The 12,083-nt window shown below is 43.8% G+C and overlaps 1 protein-coding gene across 2 annotated transcripts in view; it reads left to right on the top strand.

Moving 5' to 3' along the window:
- The window catches only part of LOC149349595 (regulator of G protein signaling loco-like), a 55,706-nt gene that overhangs the window by 15,664 nt on the left and 27,959 nt on the right, over window positions 1–12,083 (top strand). For both annotated transcript variants that reach the window (XM_089578612.1, XM_089578611.1), the window contains exons 5-6: window positions 8,515–8,610; window positions 8,705–8,887. In XM_089578612.1, the coding sequence (XP_089434738.1) occupies window positions 8,515–8,610; window positions 8,705–8,887 (279 nt within the window). The remainder of the gene's footprint in view (window positions 1–8,514; window positions 8,611–8,704; window positions 8,888–12,083) is intronic.

A 12,083-nucleotide genomic window follows, 5' to 3' on the forward strand; every position in this document is an offset into this window, starting at 1 on the left:
AGAGGACTGACAGACAACAAGGTCTTAGTCTAACATAAAGTGTTATATCAGTCTAATGTCAACTTTTACATGATGTCAGTTTTTGTAAAGCCATTATGATGCATGCAGCTGCACTCATCTGGAATGCTTTGGTAGAGGAGCGTTTCATTAAATGTTAGTTGGGGAGAAAACCATGATTGTGTAGTAAGCGCAGCTGCAGTGTGTTGTCATATCGAGAACTGGATGCAATGTCTTGACATGCACTGATGGAGAGTAGTGATAGAAATTAAGTTATGCCGTTTAACCATGTGGCAATGTATTCTGGGTCAGTGAAGTTCTGCCATTGAGGTGTATTTTTGGTTCTTGGTCAGTTCTTGATGGGACTTCAAGCAGATAACTTGCTCTATTTTCTTGATATTCTTTTTTTTTTAATTAACAAACAAAATAATAAACTATGCATTTGTGTGTCTGCAAAAAAGTGAACATAAGCACTGCCATGTGCCGTTTTCACTTATTTTGGTCCTAAGCAACTACCACATGCGCAAGCCGCCACCTCTGGCCTGACGTGCTGTGACTGTGGCGATAGTGGCAGCTGCTGCCGTCTTGCGATATGTCAAAGTTAAAGCCATGCAGAGCATGTGTGTTGGAGTGGTGCCAGTACTCTTACCAGCCAGAGTCCACGTTTGTGCTGATACAAATGCGAACTTAATTGCTTAAGCATTGATACCATCCAAGCTCCTGCAGTGGAGATGCACTGTTAGGCAACATGTGAAGCGAAGATGACGCGCTACATGTGTGAACACTGCCAGCCACACTTCACTTTCTTAAAACGTTTGCGTTGGCAAAACTTAATTGACATGTTAGATCACCCTTTGTGGTGCCTAATTTGCAGAATGACTTAGGCCTGCTTTCAATAGTGTAGCCTGCCCTTACTGGTCTTAAAACCAGTTTCCTTACTTTCCAACCAAAATGAATAACACTTGGGATGTTTATGCAGTTTTTTCTGCAGATTCCAAAAATGCTGTTAATTTTTTGTGTGGGCCAGTTAGGTCCTAAAATAATTGTAAACAATGCTGTAAAGTTTATGAAAACAATATAAAATAACCACGTAACAAAAACTTATTATTAATGCATTGCTAGATACTAGACAGAATAAGGAACATAATGTTAGAAGCACTTCTTTCATTGGATGGTTATTTTTTATTTTATTGCAGTCAATTTCAGTAGTTAAAAATGACAACACAGTGGAAATACAAAGTGCCGTTCTGGAAAATTTCAAAGTGAAAGTTAAAAAATGTGCTTCTAACATTGTGCGGTCCACGTATTTGACTTCATGTTGAAAAAAAAAAAATTTATCGGTCTGTTTTCAATAGCTGTTGACGTATCGTATTCACTAACCTGACGGGATTCCAAAACTCACATGTAGAGAAAATAACAAAAAACTTACACCTGTGTTCCACGGGTATGTTCAAATGGCGTTCAAAACTTGGAATGGCATTCAGACTCGACGGACTTCTGCAGTGGTACACGACAATTTCGAAATGCATTCGAAAGCTTCAGCATTCATTCACTGCCATCTAGTTTCACTTTTGCCAGTTTGCTCGTTTTATAACAATGCGACAACAACATTGGCGGACACAGCGGTCATGCTATACCATAAACACCAGCACGACTGAAAGCTGCATATCATTGTAGCATGACGACACCCACAAATCAGGTCTGTGGATGGTTGCCCTTTATGTCCTCGGAAAATTGGCAGCTAAGTGAAAACTTCACGCTGATGAGGTGGCGGCGTGAATGTATCTGCACTTGTCTCTACCTTATCCGCATTAAAAATAAGCGAAACTAGCAGCTACATTCCACATGCGTACACATCAACACTCACCAACGATAAAAGGTTGCCAAATTCTTAAATTTTTATCAAAGGCGACCCCATTCTGCGACGAGTAGGCTTAGCAAGTCCATAGGGTTCGTGTGTGCAGTCGGCGATTGTGGAGAGTGAATTCACTAGTTTTAGCGAATGAAAATAGCCAACGAGTGTAGTTTTGATAACAATGACTTGAAATCGAGTATTGCTTACTTCGCAGGACGCGCACACCACACAATGAACGAGAAATGCCAGTGTAACTCTGACATCTTGGCGGCTAGCAGTCGTCGCTGTCGCTAGCTTGGGGTTAAAAAAAATTCGGCCACAGGGACAATTAGATAGCAGTGCCAATTAAATGTGATGTCAGCAAACTGGCTATCAAGGGTTTACCAGGTGGGTGATCGTGTCGGCACTTCCTGCATAGTTGTCGCTCTGCATAAACAAGCACGGGTACAGCCGATACAAAAGAGGAGAGATTATTCAATATAAGTCAAGTGCAGATTGCTTTTTATGTCATGCAAAGGAGCACTAGCTCTTTGTACGCACCAATGTAAACAAGTGTACTGGAGTGCCGTCGTCCTCATCGGCCCACTGCTGGGAAAATTTCATGCTCACGCCGTGAATGCTCAGTGGCTTACTGTTATATTCAAGCACTCATTTTAGTGAGTACATGAGCTATTTTCTAAACAAGCAGCAGAAGAAAGCGAGTAGCAGGTATCGGAATGAAGAGACAAGGAGCAGAAGCAGTCGTGCGGCGCAGCTCTGGGCGGGGCGAAGCGACGGCTACGGCTGTTGATTTGTGCAGGCTGTGTTCGTGTTTGGAAGACATTCCAATGTCTGGAATGTCTCGGTAGTGCGTAGCATGGTAAGTTTGGCAGTCGTGTCAAATGACATTCGATTGGAAGGCATTCGAAATGCCCATGTAGCAGGGGTATAAGAAAACTAAATTTCATGGTAGAAAATGAAAAAAAGAAAATTAACACATAACAAGCTCTAAGCATGTAATCTGACTGACTTTTATCACCCACATGGCCCTTTTTTCGCTCCTGCGGCCTGTTTTTCAGATGCACACTTGTGTGCTGATTTCCAGACTGCATTAATTTTCTTGTCCTTGGCTGAACATTGATGAAACTTGTATTTGGGATGAAAGACTCAGCATATATGAGTTCTGCGAACTGTGAATATATTTCCAAGTCTTTGTGGCAGACGACATCTAGTAGTGGTACGAATTCAAGACCATGCAGGTGCAATGTGCCAACTCCAGGAGAATATCAGCCTTGCCATTTAAGAGGCTCCCTTTTAGCTTGAGTTTCATTTTGTTTGATCAAGTTTTCGATCTCCTTTGCAGTTTGGTGAGCGAAGTCCGAAAAATTGAACGGTCAGTTGCGGTGCGTCCGAAATTTCATGAGTTCTTATATATTGGCTCTCTGGACCATGTTGCGGTGCCGCAAAAAAGTCGGAATTATAAAGCATGTTCGAAAGATCGGGTCCGAATTTTTGGTTGTTGGCTGTGGATAAATGACACAATCATGGCCTCTGCTTGTGTCATGTATCTGCTCAAAACATTAGTTTTGTTGCATGAGCAGTGTTTTATTTAATATGGATGGCAAAAAAAACAGCATGCCCATTCAGTTTTTTTTTTATCAATTGCAGTTGTCTTTCTTGTTTACATAGGTTTAAAAAGAAAACATTAAAAGCTCGATAATTTCAACTCCGCTCATTGGAAATTGCAGATAATTGGAAGAATTTCTGTGGTGTTGTAATTTCTAATGTAAATTTGATTTATAATTCAAAAGCGGCTTCTGCACCAGCCTGGCTCATTAAAAAAATCCGGGGTGCTATGCGGCAGAAACCTGATACCGATTTCGCCGCAAACTGGTAAAGTGATGGTCTATTAGAGCTGTGACACTGCACGGTAGAGTGATGCCGATGCTTAATATGCGAAACGCCCCAGCCCCAGTATTCCCCCCCACAAAAGCTAATGTATGGTACAACTTGCGGACTGTCGAAGCATGTGCCTGCAGAAAAGACTTCCTTCACTGCGGCGTAAATGTGGATAATGGTTTCAAAGCAACGTGCTCTCGGCGCTTCGTCAAGGCACAACCGGGCTGGAGGCAGTGGTGTGTGCGCTCATTGCTCCTCTCCAGCCCGGCCGTGGTCAAGACAGCGCCTGGCAAAGGCGCTGGCATCAAAGCACCTCTCACTTCTACCAGTCAGTGTGTGTTGCGTTGGCGACCATTCTTTCTCCCATCTATGCTTGCTCCATGCTTGTGATGGGTTGACTGCGCGCATTGCTGGCTGGTGCCATTTTTTAAAATGTTGTTTCAAGGTTAGAGGCATAGGTTGCCGGCATGCATAAAGTCAGGTCCATTCTTCAGAAAAGTAACCATCCGAAATTTAACTCTTTCGCTACCGCAGAAAAATGGACGATTTGGAGTGTACGGAAAGAAAAATTTTTTTCACAAGAACTAATACACCCAGCACATATTGCAATGCATGAAATTGTAGCTAATTAGTTACACTTCTGAATGAAACAAACAAAAGAGTTGTGTGTGCGAAAGTAAATGAACAGTTATTTGTGAAATTTGCTAAAAACACAAAAAAGTATATAGCAAAAACAAAAATTACCGGCTGCACTAAGCCAGAACTTGATTAGAGAAAAACTGGAATATACAAACTGTTGCACATGTTTATAGCTGTCATTATTCACAGTTTCAGCTATGAGAAAAATTTACTGCACTTTCCATGGCCCTGTCAAGTCAGGGGTCATGACTGTGGTGCCACTGTGAAGAGCAATCAGGGGTGAAGATGTGAAGCAGAGGTAGACTGACAGGTGCTTCACATAAGGTTTTATCTTTCTTCCTCCCTTATTCTCTGATAGCCGAGCTTGCAGTTTCTTCTTTTTTTAATTTTTTTCGGTTGGTGTTGAATGGATTCTATGGGAGGATTGGGGGCGTGGACTTCATTTCCCTCATCATACCCGAAGATTTCTTGAATGAGCTGCTCCCTGAAAGCCAGCTGATAAAATTTGGCATTTTAGGTAAGCTCTAAAACATCAGAATCAATGAAATAAGTTTTAGCGATGTGGTTCGAAAGCCAGGACACTTTCCAAGTCTTGCCAATAGATGCTGCCGCCACTGAATCATCTGGGTCCGTTACGTGCAAAAAAAAAACAAAAACAAATAAAGCGAAAAACCAATTTTGAGAAATGATTTTTGATGGCAGAGGGCCAGAATAGATTATTCTGGTATTTCTGTAGAAATAAAGTCGCGGCAGGTCAACAATTCCAATGTATATGATGATTCCAACGAACATCAGCATCTCCAACAGATTCACGTCTTCCCATGAGCCGTCACGCCGAACTTGCTGAAAATCTTCATCCATGCATACTTATTAGTGTTTCCGCACACGGTCTTCATCATTTCCGTCGTGAAGAGCATCAAAAAAAAAGTCGAGAAGTCGAGCTAATCTCCGAGCGCCGCTCCGCAGCGATGTGCCGATATGGACACCTAGCTGTCGTCTTGGTTGAAAAACGCGACGCGACCTTGAGCATTTGGCAAACTGCCTTCGCCATACGTTGTCAAGACCCTGAAGCACAAAAATAAACCACTCTCGTCAATTACAAACCATATGAACCGCAGAAAACCCACAGCGAACGAAAACAGAACTTAGATGCAAGTACGCGCTGACGTTCCAGACTCCCGAGGCAAAGTCTCGCTGTCGAAACCGAAATCCAACGTTTGTACATTGTTGCCCGACTAATAACCGCTGCTTTCATCGCAAAAAACGAAACCGAAAGCGGCCGACGCACTCGGTGTCAGCTTCCGTTTTCGAGGAGCGCGCGGCGACGCGGACGCCATTTTCTCCGGCTGACGCCGCTGCGGCCGTTCAGTGTTTTATTTTTCACGGTGCCCCCTCATGTCAAAACACTGAAACCAAGGCTGCAATCGAAAGAGCAGTTGTAGAGCTCGCTAGCTAGATGGCGGAGCACGTACACGGCTCTCCAAAATGAGCTTTTTTGCGCGGGCGATTTGAATCGATCATATGCGATCGATGGCCTACGGCGCGGTAGCGAAAGAGTTAAGGAGGGGGAACCTATGTGCAGAGCTGACCTATATGCGGTTTTGGAGGTAGCTTTGAGCGAGCGGCGGGTAGTACGTGCCTTAAGCTAGTGTCCTTTCCCAATAGGACACATGGGGCTCCTTGCATAAAACAAAAGTCGTTACTTCGTATGCAGCTTGGTTCTGCTACAGAAAATTATAATTGAGCGCTGTTCAGACAGTTCGTTAGCACTGGTGGTCGCTTTTTCACACGTGGTAGGTAGCGTGAAAGTGACCATTCGATAATTTCCTGGGCATGTGTCGTGCGGGAATCCGAAACTGCAAGACTGTTTGAAGTTTGGTTTGCCATTAGTCAGTCAGGCCACATGCAAGTGTGGAAGACAATGTGGAGCGCTGTTTTTTTTTTCACTTTTGTTCTCCACTGGCTGCAGACCTTGTGGTCGCCTGCATCATTACGCGTTAATTGCTTTCTGTTATGTGAGCCGTCATGCCACATTCCACAGGAAACTGCAAAACAAATTGTGGTGGTGGTACTAAGCTGGTGGGGGGGATTCATCGTCTAATATTTGGAGTTGACTTATTTAGGGCAGCAGGGGCTACAAGTTGAGTTTTATGCAGCAGTATACAGTATTCGCTAAGTTAATCCAATAAAGATAGCACGTCTCCGCGACGAAATCTTTTGCCTGGGTCCCATCTTTTTTGCTGTGCTTGGTTAATTTGGAAACCTGGTTAATTCGAATATTTTTTGCATTCCCAAAGACTTAAAATCAGTGAGGTTTCATTGTAGTTGCTAGTGAGTTGAAATGTTGTAGTTTTTTTTTTGTGTGGACTTTATGACATATTTTAATATTGCAGCATTTCAAAAGGTTTGGGTTTATGGAGGTTGAACGTCCCAAAGCGACTCACGCTATGAGGGACGCCGTAGTGAAGGGCTCCGGAAATTTCAACCACCTGGAGATCTTTAACGTGCACTGACATTGCACAGGCATTTCAAAAGCATCTTTTTATAGAAAAGATATATGAATGGGGCTTCATATATTGGACAGTGCTGACTTTGTCAGAAATGGGAAGAAAACTGAGGCTATGGATGGGAAAGTGCTGTCCAATTCACCGTGCTTTTTAGAAATTGGAAAATGTATTCATAATCATAAATGCTTGCTGTTTGTGCACCACCACAGTGGAACAGTGGGCACTCCACTGGTTTCTGGCATTTGCAGTGTGAGGTGAGAAGGCTTACTTGTTAGTGCACTTGCACTTTTCTCGCCCTGAGATGGCCGAAGGTATCTGCCCTTACTTCGTGCAGCCCTGCCTTGTTTTTTAATTTCTTGCTGAGCAGTATTTTAGTCCAGAGTCATGTTTTAAAGCTATCAAGCGTGTAGGTAGTTCCAAAGGACCGCACTACATTTCTAGGCAGCCTGAAAGCTTGTCGCTGTCTCTCCTCCTGCTTGCGCCGGTGAAGTGTGATATGCAGTTATTATGCGCCTCATGCTGATGTCCATTCCCACCATGATTCCTGGAGCTTCACATGTGAAAAACGGAAATCACTTTGTATACAAATCAGTTCTGTTACTGACAATTCGAATTGCACGCCATAAACCTGGCTAGCTCACGCTGACAGTTGCTTTCCCATAAGAGTGGTCGATAGCGTGACGGCAAACTTCGGGAACATCCGGAGCTTGCGTCATGCTGGGATCCGAAACTGCTATACCATTGGCAGTTCAGTTTGCCACTTAGCCGAGCGGGCCGCACGCGAGTGGAAGGTTGTGCCGTTTTCCTGCTTGCCTTTGATGACCACTTGCCTCTGAGTGTTGGTCTTGAACTGCAGTTGTGCCATTTGCACAGCTGTTGCTTTTAGCTGCACATGCACCATGATTCCATCCTGCAGGAAATACATGACACCAAAACCACATGAAGCAAGCTTTCTGGAAACATTTGCTCGAGATGAACAGTTCAGGATTTTGAATACCAAACATTTGAATTGAATCGAATCCTGAATACTTTACTATTTAACCAAATATTAAAAATCAAATATATTTGCACAAGCACAAAAGAATGCCAAGAAAACTCCTGTATCTCCTGTCCTGTCCTGTCCTGAGAGCACCTGTCCTGTTGTGCCTTAGTTTTTTATCTTACTTGCCTGCGCTTAGTTTTTATAGTATACAATGTACCATTCAATGTGAGAATCTGTGCTTAGAAAACTAACAATACCCTTGAATTTCAGAAGGAAATGGGAGGTGGCCCCACACAAAGCAAAGTACATTTTTCGTAGAATGACAATATAGCAACAAGCTGCATGTACTGTAAAAATGTAGATATAAAAAAAAATAAACAGCAACTTGTTTTGCTAATTTATGAAGTTAAGGCAACAACAATAAGTTAATAACTTATATTGGTAAGTTAGCAAAACGAGTTGCTGTTTCTTTTTTGGGTGTGTGTGTGTATATTTTTGAGCTCATTTATAGTGTATCTGAACCCACTAGCCTTGCAGTACATCTTGCTGGACTGGCTCGCACAACTTTTTTTTTTATTTGTTTGTGGCATGCTACCAAGAGCTTATTGTCCTCAAAATAACAAGCGTTATAACAAGCGGGTTGCCTGTTGGTGCAGAATGAGAGCAGCTGCAGCAGTAACAAGAACTGGACCCGCTCATCATCTCTTCGCAGACATCAGAGGCGAAGTCATCATCGGCGCAGTACACATGAGGTAAGCCAGCAGCATTCTCTTTTCATTGGGTTGAGTTATGCAAATGAAATTTCCTTGCAAGCAGATTTCTCTTGTCTTTTTTGCTCATTGGCAGGCTGGCACTGTGTCAGATGGGGAGGTAACCAGTGAGAAGCTCTCCATGTCAAGCAGCGTGCAGAGCTTGGAGCAAGCCAGCGATTCCAGCAGCACATGTGACCAGCCACGGGGCCGCGTGGGCCGGTGGCTTGCTGGTTTTGATGAACTTCTACATGACCCTCTTGGGCTTCTGGTGTTTGCCGTGAGTGTCTCTTGGCACTTAATGCCTTTGCAGCATGCAAATTATTCTTCTGTAGCAGTTAGTGCCGCCATAAGTCTCATGCAGTTTGCTGCTACTGATATTGTGACTACATATCAAAGCTATTTCATTGTGGATGCCTTTGCTGAGATAATAGTCAAGCAGTTGCTATGCTTTCTTCCCAGCTGTTAACAAAGCTGTGTGACATTATTGGTTATGGATTTTTGGATATTATCAGAAACCCAGATCAGATCAGGCCACATCAGCACTTCTCTCTTATTGGTAGCCCATCCTGAGATGTAAGAAATCGCTTTGAGGTCATTGTAGCTAGAACTACGCTCGACGGCCGCTTGCATACGCTAAAACGTGTGATCTCGCTCTCTGCAATCGCCGAAATCGCACACACAAATCCTGTGGACTCACTAGGCTTCCTCACGAAAGTCTGATGGTCTATTGTCGACTGAAATTTAAGAATGTGGTGAAAGTGCATCACTGATTGTGAAGATATGAAATGCAGCCGCTTGTTTAGCTTTTTTTTATACAGATAAGGTAGACCTTAAGTGCAGTTTTTCAGGCTGTTGCCTCACTGGGCATGCGGCTTTCGCTCGGCCACACAAACCCAAGCGACAGCAGTAAGCGATGGCGGCAAGGGTTGAATGGCACTGTTGCATGGTGCTTTGCCCAAGTCACTTGCTTCGCCGCTCGGTCTAGTGTGAAAGACTGATGTGCCAACAACGCCCTGTGTATACTGACCAGCCCACTGACTGTTGATTGGCGTTGAATCTGCCTAGTGTGACAGGACCCTACCTATACCGAGGAACACCTACGTTACAGTAATCGTTTTTGCGCAGTAACATATTCAGAAATCACTCATATATGAGAGACGACCGCTGCTTAGATCGCGCGCGAAAGTACAGGGGACAAAAGACCTTGTTGCGCACATTGCAGTAATGATAGCAGATGACGCTGCTCCTTGTATACCCTTGTGACGACACTCATTCAATATGACGGTCACTGGTGGTAGGAGTTTTTTGGAATATACAGCGCATCCAGGGCACCCCAATTTCGGAAGTACAAAACTGCTATACATAGAACACCCATTGCTGGCACCGAAGTGGCTCCGTTGTGGTGTAGCTCGGCTGCTGAGCCGAAAGACTGTGGGGTTATAATAGGGGGGAATAAGTATGTTCTCCCCGCTTAACCGTGGCTGGCACTCTTCTAACCGCCGGACCACACCCCATGATCACACGCTACCGAGTGCGCGTTGACAACGGCGGGCCTTGCTTTGAGGGGGAACAGAGGAACGACGATACTGTGGCTGACACAAACAAGGTATTTATTGCTGAAACAACAATAACGCCGGCTAACAACATAATATGCTAAGGAATCGAAGTCGTCGGATTTACCAGCAAGATTACGAGCGAACATTCGCCCATGCCAGGGCAGGGGAGAAGCTCCAAGGCCAGACGGGACGAGCTAGAGGAAAAATGTCCCCAATAGGCCTCTTCTCGCTGGTGGAGAGCATAAAGCCCCTCAATTAACTAAAGGTAACAACATCTCCCTCCTCCTATGCTGGTGCTCCTTCTCTCGGCTCCTCCGGGCGTCGATGGTAGCGGCACCTCGGGGGTGGAGGTGGGGGAAGCTTGCAGGTGCTCCCAGCGCTAGCCCTTTGGCACGCAGTAGACCGCGCGTGCATTTTCTGCCTTGACTTCGCTCGAAGTGAGGTCATGGCATGGGAGATTAAAAAATTAGTTACTCAAATAACTGCCCCGAGCAACTTTTTGTACTGCAATTGATTTAATTGCGGTGCACGTGGTGGAGATGGCATGTGCGGCGAGAATATCCTCGGAGTGTTGTTTCCCAATGCTCGCGCTTTGGCGCGCAGTGGACCACGCGCCCGAACCAATTGTTTGCATTTTCTGCCTTCGATTCAGCCGCAATGAGATCATGGCATGGCAGATCAAAAAAGTTTAGTTACCCAAACAACTGCCCCGACCCATGTTGCACTGCTTTATTGGAACTTTTCTACTACGATCGCTTTGATTGCGGTGCACACGGTGGAAATGGCATGCGCGAGTCGGCTTGCGGCACAGCAGTGAACATAGATAGATAGATAGGTAAATTTGTTACAGTGTGCCCCAACAGCCACTTGGCCTAAAACAAGCGCACACTTAAGTCGGGTACAAACATGTCGTGAACACAGTACATAACAAAGACAACTTAAAAACATTCATTTAAGATGACGTATGAAAGCCAGTTTAGGCAAATGTGTCGGTGCTTACAAATGCTGAATTATACGTGTTCTGCAAACGAGTCATTGGGCACATGTCATACTTCATAGTATAAATACTATTGGAACATTTTTGGCGGCTTTTGAACATCCTCGGAGTGTTGTTTTTCGACCAGCATCTTTTGGCCGATCGTATTCAAAATTTAACTCCGCCAAGAGAAAGTGGTACAACATATGACTAGACATGCGGCCTAGGATGAACGGATGGCGGTGTAATGCTGCCATATTCTTCTCTCAAAGACGCGTTTGCTCGTGCAGTCGGCCATTTGTAGGCACCTACTGATCTCAGTTTTCATTTTTTTTTTAGTGCAGGAAAGTTTAGTGATTATTTCGAAGTTACTGTATACCTTGGACACCTCGCAGGCTAACATTAAGGGGGGACACTACCCAAAAAGTGAACTTTGAACCGCTTGCTTGATTTCATTGAAACTTGCGACTATCACTGCTGGGACCACCTCTGCCAAATTTTATTATTCAGCAGGGGGCTTGTCTTGAACATTGTAGTGCTTAAAATAAAATGGGATGATTTTCAATCATGTCAGTCTATTTTTCTTATCTCCTGTTTCTTTAGTAAACTATCAGCTTAGAAAAACTATCATTCCAATATTACTCGATAATATTGGTATTGTAGCGGGTTTTCTGGAGCGAAATTTTATGAGGAACACAACTGTGCGCTCAGTTTGTCTATTTTTTACTTTTTTTCACACTAAAAAATGACTTTAAAAAAATTGACGTAGAATGAAAATCTAATGTCATTTCTTATATGGTATCATTCTTTCAAAATATAGGAGAACTAAGCAAAATAATTCCACAGTTGTGTGCTCTGGACATTCCCAATGCCACATAACACAAAAAATTGAAAAAATTACCGTTATTTTTCAAACAATAGTTTTCCTAAGTAAGCATAGT

Source organism: Amblyomma mixtum, chromosome 3, assembly GCF_055824585.1.
Source record: "Amblyomma mixtum isolate Tamu chromosome 3, ASM5582458v1, whole genome shotgun sequence".
Lineage (NCBI taxonomy): Eukaryota > Metazoa > Arthropoda > Arachnida > Ixodida > Ixodidae > Amblyomma > Amblyomma mixtum.